This window comes from Vairimorpha necatrix, chromosome 2, assembly GCF_036630325.1.
Source record: "Vairimorpha necatrix chromosome 2, complete sequence".
Lineage (NCBI taxonomy): Eukaryota > Fungi > Microsporidia > Nosematidae > Vairimorpha > Vairimorpha necatrix.
In genome coordinates, this window is record NC_088817.1 from 515,585 (window position 1) to 534,734 (window position 19,150).

Consider the following 19,150-nt stretch of genomic DNA (forward strand, 5'->3'; position numbering starts at 1 on the left):
AAAGCCTTTATACCCAATAGGTGTAGAACATATGAATCTGCTGAAATATATTTAGTTCTATATATGATTGAAAGAAATGAGAGCGAAGACATCTTCAAAGCATTATTAAAATTATGTTTTTGATATATTTTATTTATTTTAAAGTTAATTTTCATGCATTTTTATATCTTAATTATATTTTATTTTTTTTCTTTACTTAGCATTCCCTTCGTTTTTTAAAAAAAGGGGCAATTTTTTAAAAATTTTGACCCCCCCCCCCATTTTTTTTACACTAAAGCTGATTTTAGCCCACTTAGCATTAAGGCTCTTGGATCTGCCTTAGTATATAATTTTATGTCATGATTTTTTTTTGTCAAACATTTTTTCTCTTTTTCTTTCAGATTTGATGCAAATCTTTGATGTTTCTCCATACTCTGAATTTTAAATGATCTCTACAAGAAGCTTGGATTGATGTAACGTCATATAATTCTTTCAATAGCTTTTATACACGCAATTTAGTCAAATTATGTATTACCGTTTTTGATTTTTTTTTTATTTAAAAATTGATGCCCTTTATATGTTTTGCTTGATTTTTAACAATGTACTCACAAGTAGAGAAATAACAAAAGAAGGATTTGATAGTACTGTATTACTTACACAGGACTGGCAAACACATTCAATAGAAACGAAAAAATGTTTACAAGAAAATGCCAATGAATATTTTATGCCAAAGTACCATGATATGCACGATAAGTCTCAAGAAAATACTGAAATTACCTCATTATTAAATCATCAAAAAATATCAGAAACAAAAAAAAAGAAGGATGGATGGGCAAAAGTATTTGTAATATTATTTCTAGTATTTATTTATATTTTATCAATTATAAGTGTAGGTGTGATTATATATTATTGTAGAAATGATATTATTGAATTTAGTAGAAAAATTTTCACATATGTTTATCAGATGTTAACTACTAACTCTTATAATAGTTCAACTCCTTTCACAAACGAAACAACTATTAATGATTTTTAGCATTAAAATTAATTGTTTTTTTTAATGCGACAAAAAGTTTTTTGAGACGGTCTTTATTTTTTTTTATTATGCTATTGTTCATATTAAGCATAGATTATTATTTTTTTCATCATAAAATAGATGATTAATTAACACACTCGATAAATTTACAACTACTTCATATGTAACAATCGAGAAGTATAATGAATGGAAAAATAAACAAGATTTATACGACGGGTGTTCTTCAAATTTAATTTCAATAATATAACTCGTAAAAAAATTTCTACGCAGAAGTAGCAAATACCGAACTTATAAAATTCAAATGGGGAAACCTCAAACATTTAAGAAAGAACGGTAAAAGAAAGATGGTAAGTCATGTTTAAATACGACAGAGTTTTCTGGCACAAAATATAACCCATTGTTTCGAAAAAACCGAAGTCTTTCTTGTAACGCTTAGTGTTTATTAAGTAGTTAAATTTTAGAATTTTTATGTGTGAGCTGTGATACTCATGTTTGTACAGTTGACCAGTCATTGATGTATCTGTTGGTTTGTTTTTTATTTATGTTTTTTGATTTTACAAAATTTTTATGGTGGTTTTGTCATATTGTAAATCATTAACGATATAATTTACTTTTACAAGCAGAATAAATTGTTTTTTGTTTTGATTTGTTTTTATGATTGCAAAAATAGAAAATTTATCTTGCATTAAATCATGTTAATTATCTGAATTTACATAAAAAACTATTGATTATTCGATTGTCGACTAAAGAATGTAGTTTACTTTTAATTTCAGTTTTAAGAGTTATATATGTAAGTTTTTATATGTAATGTTAATCATTTATTTATTAAGGGTTCTAAACCCTACATCCCCCCTCCAGACGGGTAGTCTCTCCATCTTCTAAACAACTCTTCCTTATCTCTTTCAAATCATAATGCCTCTTTTTAACAATTTTACCATCCAGTAGTCTCACAATATATGAATCATTTTCACTTATAGCTACGATCCTTCCGCGACCCGTGAATCTTCCCTTGTCTGTTTTCGCACGTGTACCTAAATTTTCTCTCCTAGCGATTCTTACCTCTTGGCCTACTGTAAATGTCTCTCTGTGTCTTCTCTTGAACCGACCAGCATATTTTCCATTTTCATCATTTTCAATTATAACTTCAGCAGTTTGATCTCTCCACGCTTCCATCGGCGTACATTTTATTGCTGTATGTAGTGTATTATTATATCCTTTGATTGCTCTTTCTATCTTTTCAGAAATATTCCCATAATTTTGCTTTATCAATGTCTCTCTTATAGTTCTGATGCATCTCTCGATTCTACCATTACTCCTATGAGCTTCTAAGCCCACTTTCCTATGTTTAATATCATTAATACTACACCATTCTTTAAATCTATTACTTACAAACTCTTTTCCGTTGTCTGTCACATATTCCTCTGGAAATCCATCTTCCCTTATCCACTTTTGTAATACCTCTATAACTTCACTACTCTCTTTACATCTCAAATTCGAACCCCACAACCTTCTAGTAAAGTAATCAATACCCAGTAACACATACCTATTCTCTCCACCTATGTCCATTAAATCCAACGCCACTTTCTCCAATTTCTTTCTAGTTACTACGAAATCACATCCTCCTGTGTTTTTCCTATTGTTAATCCCACATATTTCACAATTCTTAATTACCTTATTAATATGATCTTTCATACCAGGCCAATACCATCTTTGTTTAATGTTATAATAAGTGCCTTTGACACCTCTATGGTTTAACTCCTCATGTACTCTTGTTATTTCATGTTCTCTACTATCTAGGCTCAATATCTCTTTCACCTCACCTGTGGAAAATTCCCAATACTGTTTACCGTCCTTTTCTTTAATATGTTTCTGCTTTTTTCCCAAAATTTGTTTTTCGATCACTTCTTTTCTCTTGTTGTCCTTTTCTTTTTGTTCATCCGAAACTTCTACCTGATCATACTGCCTGCTTAACGCATCTGCATCTGTCATCAACTCCCCTTTCACATACTCTATTGTAAAGTCAAACTCTTGTATCTGTTCTACCCATCTGTTTATTCTGTTATTATTGAAGTATGGCTTATTTCTGATCTCTGCTAATGCTTTATGATCCGTCATCAAATGAAATTTCCTTCCTCTCAAATCACTTTCAAACTTCTTTATTCCAAAAAACACCGCCAACATCTCCTTCTCACTTATCGTATATCTTCGCTCGGTAGGAGTCAACATTTTCGATGCCCATTGTATCGGAATCCACTCACCCTCTTTATTTTCTTGTAATAGAATTGCTCCGATCCCCGTATCACACGCATCAGTTCTTACTCTAAATAGCTTTTTTCCGTCCGGAATCTTCAACTTTTTCATATCTCTCAAGCCTTGCTTCATATCCTCAAAAGCTCTTTCCATATCCTCCGTCCAATTCCACTTAACATCTTTCTTTAAAGCCTTAGTAAGCCTTACTGTTCTATACGCATAGTTGGGAATAAAGTCTCTAAACCAACCAGTTAGTCCTAAAAATCTTCTTAACTCTCTAACATTCTCAGGTTTTCTATATTCCAATGTCTCCTGCTTTTTAATCTCATTCGGTCCCATGACCTCCCCATTAATTGTTACTCCCAGCAACATCACCTCATCTTTTTTGTATTGTATCTTTGTTTGGTTTATTCTCAACCCACACTCTTTAAACTTTTTAATTACCCTCTCTAGTAACTCGTCATGCACTCTTACGTCTTTACCATGAATAACTATATCATCCATATATACTTCCACGCCTTTACCTCTAAATTCATCTAAAACTCTGTTCATTACTCTCTGCATTATATGAGGCGAATTCTTAAACCCCATAACCATACTATTCCATTCGTATACTCGACCATTCACTTCAAATGCTGTTTTGTGCTTATGGTGCTCCTCAATCTCAATATGATAAAACCCTTCTTTTAAGTCGATAACCGTAAATACTTTTGACCCCTGTGTGGCTCTCATAATATCCTTAATTAACGGTAGTGAGTACGGGTCCTTGTCAACCAAATCGTTTAACGCCATCAAATTGCTTACCAATCTTACGTCCCCATTTGGTTTTTCAAGTGCTCTTATTGGACTCCTCCACTCACTTTTGGAACGTCTTATAACCCCTCTATTTTCCAACTTATTCAAGTACTCCTCAAATTTCACCCTAAGGTAGTATGGCACATTCTGCCCTCTTTTCACAACCTTTTCACCTTGCTTAGTATTTATTGGACACTTCTCTCCTGTGAGATATTTTATCTTTTCTTCTGATTCTTTAAAAACTTCCGGATACTTTTCAATTAAATTTTCTAACTTATTTACTGTTTTACATCTTTTCCCTTCATTGTTGATAATTGGTTCTTTCTGTAAAACTTGTTCCTTTTTAATTTTATATTTTTCCCTACCAGCTACACTTTCATGACATTCTCTAGCGTAATGCCCTTCTTTCTTACATATAAAACATTTTGTAGTTTCTCTGATTTCTCTTCTTTTCCTATACATCCTAAGATTTTCTTTTCTTTCTTCCCTAAACTCTTTCAACACTTTATCCATAATCTCTTTAATCATTTCTTGTCTTTCTTCTGACTCTCTCTCAAATTCTGCTCCTTTTTGTAAGCCTTTATAAATTTCCTCCCAACTGCTCCTTCCGTCACAAAAATTTTCAAAAATATAATCCTGCAAGTTCGCAGATGCCAAATCCATAACATCTTTCCACTCAACTTTCTCAACTTTCAATATTAACTTTAGTCTCTTATCTATCCTAATTGCCTCTTTCTCTAATGTTCTATCCTCTTGACTAAGGGACTCTCTTGTTTCCCTGTTCATCCTTGTGTTCGCCATGTTAATCATTTATTTATTAAGGGTTCTAAACCCTACATGTAATATAAATAAAGTTTTTTTAGATGAAAAAAGAAACTTACTAGCTGGTAAAAAAAAACATTGTTTGGCCTTGCACATAAGAAAATTTTAATGATAATTAGACCTCGTTGATTGTTGTACTCTGCGATATTGAGGTCATATTATAAACCAGATCGGCATGTTGTGATTGTTATAAATATTCAAAAGTATTTTATTGAAATTGATAGTGTTATATCTGCAATACTATATGTTTGCTGCTACAAAAACATTTATAACAATATAGAAAATAATTAATATTAGCTTCGTTATTATTGTTAGCCATTTAGACTTGTCTTTTTTAACTATTGTGGTTTTTTTTGATATAAAAACGGAGTTAGTTTGATATTTCATTAGAATCCTCATCTGTATCAGAAATATCAATTACAAGAAAATTGTACCTAACTTCTCGTAAATTGTTATTGTTTGTTATTTGAGAATTTTTTTTTGTATTAATGTTACTAGCTTATCAATTTCTTCGTGTATTCTGGTAGTAAAAACTTTTATAAAGTATATAACAAACATTTATGGGTAAAAAATTATCAAGTATTTTTATTATACCCTACATCAATATTCCAAGACATTATATTATTATAGTTCAGGTATGATACGGGACCCTTTATGCGGACAGAAATAGTTTTTGTGGCCTATACTTATATGCAAAGTTACATAGTTATCTTCTCTAAGAATATATCAGCAAATTAAGAGAACTTTATAAACTAGTAGTTACAGAAAAGTTTAAGTGTTTATTCTTTAGTTTTTGTAAGAACAAATTTTATACTTGAAACATATTTTGATAACGTTTTAAAAATTGGTTCTCGTAACATTTTTTTATATTATTGATGTTTTTGTGTTATGACTTCATTTTAGTACTAATTTGTCTCTCGTTGCACATACTTATGATTAAGCACTATGTATGCAACTCGCTTACATTTATTGACTATAAAGATCTCATATATATATAAATATATTTTACTTTAAGGAGTCGCATCTGAAACTTAGATTGAATGCATGCCTTTAAAAATAGGTATTACAATATTTGTACCGACATAACATGGTACTTAGTATTCACACTTTTTTTGCAAGCTACAAATTTTTTTGCAATACATGCCATAACTATATTTATAGCTAAGAATAGCAAACTTATAGTATTTTTACCTCAAAATTATATTTGCTGAGAAAAAGTTATAATTTATTAGTCGTAATTTAATTTTATGTAAAAGACCAACAAGATTCTACTTGATCTATATGTTCATTTCATGATATATATCAACGTAACACTATTATTAGTACGGCCGCTTCATAGAAAAGTAATTTTTGCAAACTTAAATTTCCATTCAATGCGATGTAAATGATATTATATTAACAATTCTTTGTGTATTCATTCTGTAATGCAGAAAATAATCATATTACATTTTCTAAAAGGTGGTATGTCCTCTTTATAGCCTTGCTACAGTACAAACCTTGTAACTTTAACTATAAAAAATGAGTATTCGTTTTACCATTTATATGTCTGTCTTATTGTTTTGTATTGATTTCTGTGCACCTAATCCAAATATTTATTCTATAATAGAAGATACTGCGATTTTAATCAACGTAAACCTCAAATGTAAATACTTGTTTTATTTCGTTTTGCATTAAATTTATTTTAAACAACTTATATTTTAAATTATATTGATCTATGGTTATATTATATCTGCATTATTAAACTCATAAAATATTTACAAACAATAAATACCATTTTTAAGTACTTAAATATGTTTACTGTTTTTCAATTATTATAAATTATTCTGTTTTAAATCCTCTTTTAAAGTCAAAAAACATCGATTTATTGGATTTATGTATAGCATCTGTACTCATAGAAGTAGCTGCGATTTTTTTCCTATAAGAATATAAGTGGTGACGTTTTTTTACTATTATCAATCTTTTTATTATATTTTTTCTGTAAATTTATAGCTCAAAGTTAGATTAATAATTATAAATTATGACAGTAAGTTGCATTAGGTATTTCATTATAAAAATCAATCTGTAAATTTTTTCCAATAAATCCTAAATTTATTACTACTTATTTTTTTCAAAGTATACTGTAACTATTTTCGGTCAATCTAAGATGCTTATCAATTTTTTTTAAAAAAATAACTATTTGTATTTTATTTAAGCCGTTTTCGGGAATTTTTACGTTTGATTATAATTTTCTTTTTTATGAATATAAAAATTACATTATGAATACTTTAAAGAAAATTTAGCGTTTGTCAAAAGTATTAAGTAATTGTTATGTATAGTCTATCTCATATATATATTCTGTTATTTTTGTTGTACATGGGCCATGATCAATCTAAAGAAGAGCAAACCTATTTTATTGCTAAAAAAAGTATTATTAAAATTTAAAATTGTTTTATTAAAGGCAAAACAGCAAAAAATTAGGATTTAATGTCCAACCAATATAATTAATGCGGTTTTAGGCTAGAAAATATTTTCCTCATTATTTATGGATAAAATGAAAATAATAACGTTCATAAGGCAACTCTAAACTATTTTTTATGAACAATATTTACTAGGTCCAAACTTTTATTGACTAGATAAAAACATAACAAACAATACAATTCTCTATAAACTTTTTAGTTCATTGCGATAAAAGGATTATTTGTAGAATTTTGAAGTTTTAAAGCAAAACAAAATTTAAATAAGCTATGAATTGCTAAAACATTTTAATAAATTCAATACTCATACAAACAAAGCTATTGTCATTTAAATGTAAATAGAAAAAAACAATCTTTCGTGTTTTTACGAAATCATCATATATATAAAAGAATTTTATTTAATTTTTTACCCCTATTTTTTGTGGTTTTGAAAAATCTACACTACAAATTTTAGACTTATTGTGTATTAAAAATATCAAATTTACATCTAATGTTTCGATGTGATTATTGTAAGTGTGTATATTATGTGTTAATGCATTTTTATTCTAATTATTATTTTTGTTAAACTCAGTTCCAAAATATTGTCAGAATCGTTTTTTAGAATTTATTTAACCCTTCTAGAAAAACTTTAAAAACAATTGACAAAAGAAGAAATTGAATGTAAGTATCAAAAACTGAGCTTAAGAACTTCCCAAAATTATCTCATTGAGATTATTAAATGTTTTAAAACAACATTTTTCCTTATATGTTACTAAAAAGTATTTTTGAAGATGATGTCCAAACTCTGTCAAATTCAATCATCCAAAATGGAAACTCAACAAAATTAAAAGAGGGAATACATATTAAAAAACTAAACATTTAGATCCCGTTTTCAAAACGGGAACGCATACGCTAGTCATATATATAAAAGAATTTTATTTAATTTTTTACCCCTCTTTTTTGTGGTTTTAAAAATTCTAAACGATACATTTTGAGCCTTTTACGTTAATATAATATCATATATAGATTTAATGTTTTAATTTGATAATCATCATATATATAAAAGAATTTTATTTAATTTTTTACCCCTCTTTTTTATGGTTTTGTAAAATCCAAACTTCTTATTACAGCTTATTATGTTATTGTATTGTCAAATTTAAACTCAATGCTTAAATTTGATAATTGTAAGTGCGTATACTATATATTAATGCATTTTTATTCTATTTATTATTTTTGTAAAACTCAGTTCCAAAATATCGTCAGAATCGTTTTTTAGAATTTATTTAACCCTTCTAGAAAAAATTCAAAAAAACATATACCAAAAATAAGTTGAATATAAGTGTTAACAATTTAGCTTATAAGTTCCCAAAATTATCTCATTATAATTATAAAATGTTTTTAGCTCAACTTTACTCCTTATATGTTACTAAAAAGTATTTTTCAAAATCATGTTTTCTCCTTTTTAAATTCAGTTATCCCAAAAATGGAAACTCAACAAAATTCAAGGATCAAAGACATATTATCAAACTAAACATTTAGATCCCGTTTTCAAAACGGGAAAGCATACGCTAGTCATATATGTAAAAGAATTTTATTTAATTTTTTACCCCTCTTTTTTGTGACTTTGAAATTTCTAAACGATATGTTTTGGGTCTTTTATGTTAATATAATATCAAATATAGATTTATTGCTTTAATTTGACTATTCTAAGTGTGTATGTTATCAGTTAATACTTTTTAATTCTATTTATTATTTTTGTAAAACTCAGTTCCAAAATATCGTCAGAATCGTTTTTTAGAATTTATTTAACCCTTCTAGAAAAATTCACAAAAATATTAACCAAAGAAAAAGTTGAATATAAGTGTCAAAAATTGAGCTTAGAAGTATTCAAAATTATCTAATTATGATTTATAAGTGATTTTAGCTCAACTTTACTCCTTATATGTTACTAAAAAGTATTTTCAAAAATCATGTCTAAACTATGTCAAATTCAATCATCCCAAAATGGAAACTTAACAAAATTTAAGGATGAAAGACATAATATAAAACTTAAAATGTAAATCCCGTTTTTTAAAACGGGAAAGCATACGCTAGTCATCATATATATAAAAGAATTTTATTTAATTTTTTACCCATCTTTTTTGTCAATTTTAAATTTCCACACTATATATTTTAAGCTTTCTATGTTATTTAAATATCATATATAGATTTATAGCGATAATTTGACTATTCCAAGTGTGTATGTTATTAGTTAATACTTTTTAATTTTGATTATTATTTTTGTTAAACTCAGTTCCAAAATATCGTCAGAATCGTTTTTTAGAATTTATTTAACCCTTCTAGAAAAAATTCACAAAAACATGTACCAAAAAAAAACAGCATAAAAGTGTTAAAATTGAGTTTAGAAGTTCCCGAAATTATTTCAATATGACTCAAAAGTGTTTTTAACTCAACTTTACTCCTAATATGTTACTAAAAAGTATTTTTGAAAAAGATGATTTCATCCTATCAAATTCAATCATCCCAAAATGTAAACTCAAAAAAATTCAAGGATCAAAGACATATTAAAAAACTAAACATTTCGATCCCGTTTTCAAAACGGGAAAGCATACGCTAGTTATTAATATAATATTATTTTTTTTTCAAATTCTCAAAATACTATTATCATTTTACTTTCAAAATAAAAAATTTAAAATAAACTCGGAGGGGAGGTACCACAGTACCCTCCTCTGAGGGTGTTTACTTTATTTTGTCGAACCCCAAAATCGAAGTTCAAAAAAAAGAGAAAGAAGAAGACAAAAATTACTAGAACTTACTGATAGTAAAAATACATAATAAAATGATAAAATGACTTAAAATTGAATTTCAAGATTTAAAAATGTTTCTAAATATATGATACAAAAAAAATTGAAATTTATACAAATTTATTTACTTTATTCTAGTTTTTATTTAATAGTCCTTAAAAATGATAGATCTCTATAAGAATGGCGAGAAAATAATGGAAAAAATGATTATAAGTACATTAGAAAGCAGATTTTGTCCTTTATACCTTGGAAATGTACATCGACGTTTGGAAATACTTAATCAAATGCGTTGTACCACAAAAAGCTGTCGAAAAGAATATACAATAACGAAAGAGAAGCCTATTTAATGCTAAATTATCTTGGTTAAAAATATGCCAGGTTCTATATCTATTGTTTGAAAACAACTTTCAGAATGATTTAAAACCCACTTAATATCCACAAAAAACAATCTATAGAATTATCAGAAAAAGTAGTAAACATATAACTGGTAATATCATTATTGGAGGACCAGGTATTGTTGTAGAAATCGACGAATCTAAATTCGGAAAGAGAAAAAACAACAAAGGCCACAAAGTTGACGGTGTGTAGGTAATTAGGATGGTTGAAAGAACAGCCGAAAGAGGTCTAGTGCTTCTAAAAGTAAAAAACAGAAAAGCCGAAACTCTTGAAAAATTAATAAAAAAATATGTAAGTCCCGGAAGTTTTATATTTATCGACTGTTAGGAAGGTTTTTTAAATTTAAATCAATTGGGGTTGTACGAACACTACACTGTTAACATTCTCTTGGTTTTATAAATCCAGAGAATGGTGTTCGTACTAACACGATCGAAGGGACATGGGTTGGTGTTAAAAGAGTGATTCCTGCCAGACATAGGACTGAGAAGGATATAAATCGTTATTCTAATTTATTTACTTTTGAAGAAATAATCCAACAAATACGATCGAAATATTAATAAAAAAGACATTTTACAAATAAATCTAATTTTAAAATCAATTTTTGTATTTAAATTTATATTTAATTATTTTTTTTTACTATCATAAAGTTCTAGTAATTTTTGTCCCCTTCCTGCTCCTCCTTTTTTTGCATTTCGATTTTGGAGATCGAAAAAATAAAGTAAACGGCCTCAGAGAGGGGGGGGGGTACAGTGGTATCTTTCACCCATCAATATAAATTTCTACATTGTATAATAAAATTTATTTTCATTTATGAATAATTTAAATCAATTTGTTTGTTTTTACCAACAAATTACAAAATAAAACTATTTAAGGAGAAATTTCAGCATAAATCAAAAAGTGAAATTACAGTGTCAAAATATTAAAATATAAAATTTTAATATTTTAACCCTTCAATGTCAAAGGAGGAGATCTCATGCAAGATATGCCATGCAGTAGAAACAGAAATGGAGAATTTTTGTTGTCCTTGTAAATGTACAGGAAGTATAAAATTTATTCATAGATTTTGTCTATTGAAATTTATAGAGAGTAGTGGTAAAGAGTTTTGTACGATCTGCAAGTACAAATATAAATTTAGAAGTATTTACAAAAAGAACACGCCTTCAAGATTGCCTATAAATTTGATAATTAGAGAAATATTTCAGAGAGTTTTAAAATGCATAAAATACATATTTAATACATTGATGATATTGTCAATAATATGTCTAGTGGTTTATATTAATGGAAGTTTGTTTCTTCGATTTATTTGCAATAATATTGCAGATACCCATTTAAATATATGCGGGGTGGGAATTCCTATTACTTGCATTTCATTTTCGTTTTATTGTTTGTATTATAATGTTACCAGAGTAACAAGAAGTTTAACTGTAAGAAGGAACATTAGAGTTGATTCGTTGAGTGTTATTAGTTCAATGGCCAGCGAGGCCATATCTTATGATGAAGCACCAAGGACAATATTGTCAAATATAGCGAATGAGAGAGATATTTCATTTTTGAGTACGACAGACGACACAATGCCGCCAAGGAACGACTCAAGTGATGAAAACTCAGAAGATACACAAAACCAAGTTGATGATTTTATTTTCCATGTTTCTATTGATTTTAAACTTATTCCAAAGTGTTGCAGTCTCGTACTTTTCTTGGGTTTGTTTTTAAAAATCGCTAATTATGTCCTTTATGATCTGCCGAATTGTCAATTTTCTGATTTTTTACGACAAGTTTGTTTGTACGATCTTACAAAAACAGTCTTTGTTGTTTACACTCTTTTTTTAAGTTTGCTTTTGATAACTTGGAATTTTAAAAAAATTTACGATTTTCTTAAACTTCTTAATTTAATATTTGTCTGTTTTGCGATCATTGTTTTCGTTGATGGGGTGTGTGTTCATTTTTTATTTGCTAAGATTTGCAATAATGGCGTATTGGTTGATTTGGCCACTACATATTCCAGTGTTTTTAGTAGTTTTATATTTCATATGATTATAGGATATGAATTTAATTCATTTTTTAAGAATTGTATTTTAAGCTACGCCGATAAATTTAGACCTGGCATGTTATGGAGTGTGGCCGAACCAACTGAAGGATCTTTTGATTTCTTGTACAAATTATCACAAAGGCCTTTACACGTCTTATTTTATAAAGCAATCAGGAATTCTCTCTTTCATCTTTTCACTTACTTGGTTATATTGACTACAGTAAAATCGGAAATCAATAGAACTTTCCAAATTTCTGATATTTACAAGTTCGTGATATTTTTTAGACTCAAAAATCTTATCAATTCGGCATTGAGGCCTTTCTTGGAAGGAATGTCTTTTCTTAATTCTAAGATTCTGAAATATCTGTCAAGATATTTTAAAATGGAAAATTTATTATTTGGTGAAAAAATTTTATATGGTAGAAATATGGAAGGAAATATCAAGTGGTGTCCCAACAAGCATAAATATTATGACAGTAATAAAGTAAACAGAAAGCGCAATAAAAAAGCGACACCTCTTCAAATAGAAAAATATTTTAAAATGAGTCACAACAATAACTTTGGTTTATTTTATATTCCGAAATTTAACAAATTATATCTTGGAATATTTTCCCTGTTGATTATTGTTTCCACTTCTCTGGGCTTTAAACTTGTTCTGCGTCTCACTAAGATATCTTATAATTTTGTCTTGTCTCGGTCTCCCATCTTTTCACACATAGCAGATTATCTTTACATTCTCTTAGCAGGCTTGGTTTTCTTTATTTTCACTATTCCTTTAAATATTAAGAAATTTAAAAATATTCACAAGAAGATTTTGCTTCTTCTTTATGTGAATGTCTTCTGGCCTCTTTGGATTTCTGGCCTTACTATTTTTTATTATGGGGATGAATCTTTTAATTTACTCCCGTCTAGATGTTTCATGATGTTCTTTGCTACATCTGACACTTTGAAATATTTATTTAACAATTTGATCTTTTCTGCTTCTATTCAGTATTATTCTTTATTTGAGATCTTTAAGAAGTTATATACTTTTACTTGGTCTACTACATTCTGTATTTCCACAGCAGTGCAGTTTAAATCGTGGATATCAATGATATTTAGATTTGGTTTGAATATTCCACTGTTTTATTTGATACCATTTGCCTTCATATTAATTTTCCATAATAATAGAATCGTAGAATTTTATAAAAGATTTTTAGAAAATATAAAACAAGAGAATTACCTTGTAGATCGAGAAATAGTAAATTATAATGAGTGACAAAAAAAGAAATAAATTTTTTAATGTCTAATTGAAACAAGAAATTCATATTTTTACATTTTAAAAAAATCAATTTGTTCATTTAGTTAAATACATTTTCTATTTACCCCTATGGATCAGAAAAACAAAGCCACTTGGCAGAAAATTATAGAAAAAAAATTAGTAAAAAATTTATCATCAGAAAAAACTAAAAAAAATGACACAGAAGTTAATAATCTACAAAGTCGTATGAAAAAAAGCGAAGAAATTATTGTCTCTGACTCTAAAAAAGAACCAGAAAAAGAACAAAGTTATAAACTCAAAGTCTATGTCAATGAGCAAGGAACAGTCACTTTGAAACCTTCTAATAAAAAATTGGCAAGTATTCTGTTTAATTTAGAAGATACAATTTACGATATAAAAAACAATGAATGGAAAATTACACATTTGAATTATAACAAAATAAAAAAAAATTTAAAACTGGGCAAATTCGTCTTTAAGGACATTCCTAAAGGAACTTTAAATCTTTTAAATAAAACAATACCAAATAAAAAATTTGAACTTCTTGGAGAAATTTATGAAAAAATGTTTAATTTTCAAAGAGAAGCTGTCATTTTTGCTCTGAATAGAGGCGGGAGAGTCATATTGGGAGATGATATGGGATTAGGTAAAACAATCCAAGCTTTAGGAATAGCCTTTTATTATAAATTAGAATGGCCTTTACTTGTCATAGCTCCTGCTTCTCTGCTTGATAATTGGGCAGCTGCTATCAAACAATTTTTAAGCCTCGATTCTAGAGTAATTAGATGCCGAACAGATTTCGGCGACAAAATTTCAATAATAAGTTTTGATATGTGCAGTAAATTTATAGAAATAGTAAAAACTTTTGATTATGGCGTGATAATTGTCGACTAATGCCATTATATTAAAACTGCTACAAGTAAACGCACTAAAAATATACTTCCTGTTTTACAAAATGCGGGTAGACTCGTTCTTATGTCCGGGACTCCTGCCGTCAGTCGACCTTTGGAATTGTACACAATTTTCTGCGCAATGGAAAAAACTCTTTTCCCAAATTTCTCTGAATACGGGATGAGATATTGCAACGGGCGTAAGATAAAACATTGGTACGATTATAAAGGATGTTCACACGCAGAAGAATTAAATTTCATACTTAATAAGTATTTTATGATAAGACGACTCAAAGATCAAGTCTTGTCGCAGCTACCTGATAAATTTAGAAGACAAATTATTATTAATTGTGGACGTACAACAGAATGTAAAAATATTTCTCTGGTTGGTGATGTAGTCGAACAAACTGTCATGGGAATGTACAGAGAAGCCGCCAGTCAGAAATTAGAGCCTGTAAAAATGTATATTGACACTATTTTAGAAAAAGATATAAAATTTATAATATTTGCTCATCATTCTGTAATGATGGAAGGATTGACAGAATATCTCAAAGGAAAAAATGTCAAATTTATCAAAATGGATGGATCTGTTCTAACAAGTCAAAGACAGAAACTTGTAGACGATTTTCAAAATAATGACACTATTAGAGTGGCTTTGTTGAGTGTAACTGCCTGTAATACGGGACTTACTCTGACCAGTGGTAAGCTTGTAGTTTTCGCCGAATTATATTGGAACCCGGGCACTTTATTGCAGGCTGAAGATCGTATACACAGAATAGGCCAAAGCAGCAATGTGGATATTCATTATTTAGTCTGTAAAGGAACAGTAGACGAATATGTTTGGCCTATTTTATTAAAGAAACTGAATGTGTTACAAAGTATAGGAATGGGAAAAAATAATCTAAAAAACGCAGAATTACAACAAATGGAAATTGATCAGATGGTACTCGACGACTTTATAGATAAACATACAGAAATATGAAGATATTTTATTTATAATTGAATGATTAAAATATCTTAATTAATTAAACTTATATTAATATAGTAAATAATTTTTACGAATAATATTTTACAGCTTTCGCAGAGTCCTTCTTCACTGTAGAATTTTATCTTTACTCAATTTTTTTTGAATAAAATTTTTTTCAGTAATCCGAAATCTAGCTCTCAAGAATCATCTTGCACTCTTTGTTTAATTTTATATTCTCATGAACTTTTTTCATGATGATAATTGATCTAAAATTTTATAAAAGTTTTCTAAACGCAAAAAAAAATCATTCTGTTCAATCTTTCATGTAATACATTCGATCTAGTGTTATTAGCTTTATGTAGATATTCTTTTTGGTATATATATGATTCTAAGCGTTAATCAATTAAAATAGTGTATAATATCTTAGCTACTGATTACTTTAACAAGATACACTTACAATCTCTTCTGGCAGTTCCAGGAATTCCTGTATTCATGTAAATTAACATTTTTTTATAAAAATTTTATTCAAAAACCATTTAAGTAAACAGTCAAAAAAAATTGACATTACTTTTTCTAATTGTAAGTTTCACTTTCAGATCCCAAAGGGTCATATTATTTAAATATAGATTTAATCGTTTTTTTACGCTTAAAATCTGATTAAATGATTTTTTAACAAGCATATAATGTAAATATGTATTTATATTTAAGAAAATTAATTGAGGTAAGTACATTAAAACATTATACTTATGTATCAAATATGTTATACAGATTGATTCTAAAGGTAGATTTTTTGTAAGGTATACTAATTTAATGAAATTGGAACTCCTGCGTATATGTTTTTTACATAATTATAATTTTCCTGATTTATTACATCATAATCTTCTATACCACTATTATTAAAGAAGTTTTTAATCTTATTATCACTCCTCAATTGTAAACGTAAATTTCTAGCTCTTACTTTGTCTAACTTCTCATTTATTTTATTAAACTTTTTGTAATTAAAAATTCTCATATCTTCACAATAACACCCAAACTTAAACGATATTGAAATCTTTCCATCTATCAATTCTTTTAGCTCTTCAAAATCCGACTTATTAAATTTATACAATCCAACTTCATAAATCAGATGTATTAAATTAGCTGAATTATAAGCTAGAACTTCTAGAAATAATGACGAGTTATCAACATTATAAATAAAAGTGTCGTCATTTGTAAAGTTATTTACGTATTCATAAAATTTAAAGAAATTGAATAACTTTTTTTGTTTTCGTTCATTTTCTGTTAGATATAGTTTTTTAATTATATTTTTTATTTTTTTATTATGTACGAGTATTTTATATACAAACCTTGATATAATTTCAAAATCGGAATATTGAAAAGGAAATTGAAAGTTAAACTTGGTTCGAGGCTTTTCTCTTGGTTCACAATAAAATAAATTTAAGAATAAAGGTTCTAAAAAATAAATTTTTTTGTCTTGTTTATTATAAATATATAATTTTCCACCTACTGATGACTGTAAAATTGTTTGACTATCATAGGTATTTGTTTCTGCAAGAATAGATTGTAAATTTGGAAAGGATTCATTCGTAAATATTGTGATTAAGAACATCAATATTATACTCATAAGGGCCTGCTGTGATTAAAATTAATATTATAAACATATTTGTTACTCTTTATTCGATAACTTTAAAGGTGATAATTTGTTATATGGTTGTTAAATATCATTAGTATTTATTTATGATATGTTATTAAAAATCCAATTGTTTAATCTATGTTGGGTAATAAGACTTTATTTTTTATATGTGGTTAAAAATAAATATTTTCCGCAGTTTATAAAATTCCCCAATATGTGTTCATGACGCAATCAATACTCAATGATTCTAATTAACATATGCCTCATAATTATTATAGTTACTTCTTGGCATATTTTCGTTTAAATAATATAAAATTGCAATTTATTAATTTTTACACAATTTTTTATATAAAATTTTAATTTTCTATACGCGTTGTACATAATATTTTTAATATAAACGAAACATTACATAAATAATGTAAATCACAAATGTAAACATCATAGTCCACATTATATATTGAATGAAGTTTTAGTCTAATGGCTTATATACATAATTTAATTCATATGATTGTTTCGAAATCGCCTTTGGTCTCAATAAATAAACCATTACAGACATTATAACAAAAGTAAGCAAGATTACTCAGCAATAAAAAAATTTAGATAAAGGATATTACATTAATATAAACACAATGGATGAATTTTTAAAGACAAGATATTCACTTAGTATTGCAGCAGGAATACGCCTTTTGGTTTTCAGACTTGAAAGTCTCAATCTAATACGAAAAAAAAGTTGCTGACAGAAGAGTCTACTTTTGTGATTTTGATAAGTCATCAAATTAAATACAGAAACGTAATTTATATAAATTTTTTATACCAACCTACAGTAAATGAAGCTCAAATCTAGTGTATTTAAAACGAAATCTTCTAAATAAATTAAAAATCGCAACTATGAAGTTTACATTTTACGATACGTATAGCTTAGGGCTAGGTCAATTTCAAACATCAACAATACGTGAAAAAAACATATAATACAACCTAATTGCATATTATCATATATAAAACGTGACGTAGATAATGTATATAAAAAATTATTTATTTTGGACTCAAACTTTTTGCACTACAAAACAGAAATATACACGTAAGACAGACTTTATTCCTGTACTTTATTGGAGCTGCATAGCTTGTAGATCATATTGAATTCGATGTGGTATTTGCATACAACATGATTATTTGGGACGACTTAAGATGCACTGCGCAGCATCCCACTACAGTTGTATAAAACGTTTAAACTTTCAATTTAAAATAATTTGATTCCTTTTAATCAAGAATTGTATTTCTAATGATTAATCTGAGATAAATTCTTAAGTAGGATGCAAATAAGTTAAAAAATGCAAAATAATTGCCCGACTAACCAATCCAAAAATTGGGGAAAAAATATTATAGAATGGCAATTATAAGATTGATATTTCTCTTTCGGTAAAAAATAGAAATAAATTAAAATACGTTTTGTTAGGTAAATTTTTTACTTATTTCTGACAGAATTTTACAAATATTTTCTTATGTGATGATTTGTAACCATTTTAAAATATGTAAACTGAGGAGTTTCCTTTACAACCCACGAGAAAGCAATTATACAGACAAAAATAGTTAAAAACAGGGATAAGCAATACGGGTCCGAGCAGGCTTGGGCTCGATACTGATTTTAAAAGAACTTTTAAGACATAATGAGAGGATATATGAAGAGACTTTAGAGAAGATCCGCAGAAAATGTTTCTTTTTATAAAAATTTTTAAAATGAAGAATTCATATTTAAATAAAATTAATTTTTATTATTAGATACTTTTAATATAATACAATTTTTTTATACAAAGATTGGGAGTTTACTGAAGTTTAAATATATTAGTCACATTACACTTTTCGTA

The 19,150-nt window shown here is 27.6% G+C and overlaps 5 protein-coding genes across 5 annotated transcripts; 4 read left to right on the top strand and 1 right to left on the bottom strand.

Annotated features, from left to right (window-relative positions):
* Positions 1–556: 556 nt before the first annotated feature.
* VNE69_02133 (uncharacterized protein) lies at positions 557–1,012 on the top strand (the record flags this gene model as incomplete). The annotated part of the gene is made up of 1 exon (XM_065472682.1): positions 557–1,012. The coding sequence occupies one exon, from the start codon at positions 557–559 to the stop codon at positions 1,010–1,012; it is 456 nt and encodes a 151-aa protein (XP_065328754.1).
* A 10,452-nt stretch (positions 1,013–11,464) lies between these two features.
* Positions 11,465–13,798, top strand: VNE69_02134 (ring finger membrane protein; the record flags this gene model as incomplete). The annotated part of the gene is made up of 1 exon (XM_065472683.1): positions 11,465–13,798. One exon carries the CDS (start codon positions 11,465–11,467, stop codon positions 13,796–13,798), a length of 2,334 nt encoding a protein of 777 aa, XP_065328755.1.
* Positions 13,799–13,909: 111 nt separating this feature from the next.
* Positions 13,910–14,692, top strand: VNE69_02135 (SNF2/RAD54 helicase family protein; the record flags this gene model as incomplete). Its single annotated transcript, XM_065472684.1, has 1 exon — positions 13,910–14,692. One exon carries the CDS (start codon positions 13,910–13,912, stop codon positions 14,690–14,692), a length of 783 nt encoding a protein of 260 aa, XP_065328756.1.
* Positions 14,693–14,773: 81 nt separating this feature from the next.
* Positions 14,774–15,670, top strand: VNE69_02136 (chromatin-remodeling complex ATPase-like protein; the record flags this gene model as incomplete). The annotated part of the gene is made up of 1 exon (XM_065472685.1): positions 14,774–15,670. One exon carries the CDS (start codon positions 14,774–14,776, stop codon positions 15,668–15,670), a length of 897 nt encoding a protein of 298 aa, XP_065328757.1.
* A 787-nt stretch (positions 15,671–16,457) lies between these two features.
* On the bottom strand, positions 16,458–17,279 carry VNE69_02137 (uncharacterized protein; the record flags this gene model as incomplete). Its single annotated transcript, XM_065472686.1, has 1 exon — positions 16,458–17,279. One exon carries the CDS (start codon positions 17,277–17,279, stop codon positions 16,458–16,460), a length of 822 nt encoding a protein of 273 aa, XP_065328758.1.
* Positions 17,280–19,150: the final 1,871 nt, after the last annotated feature.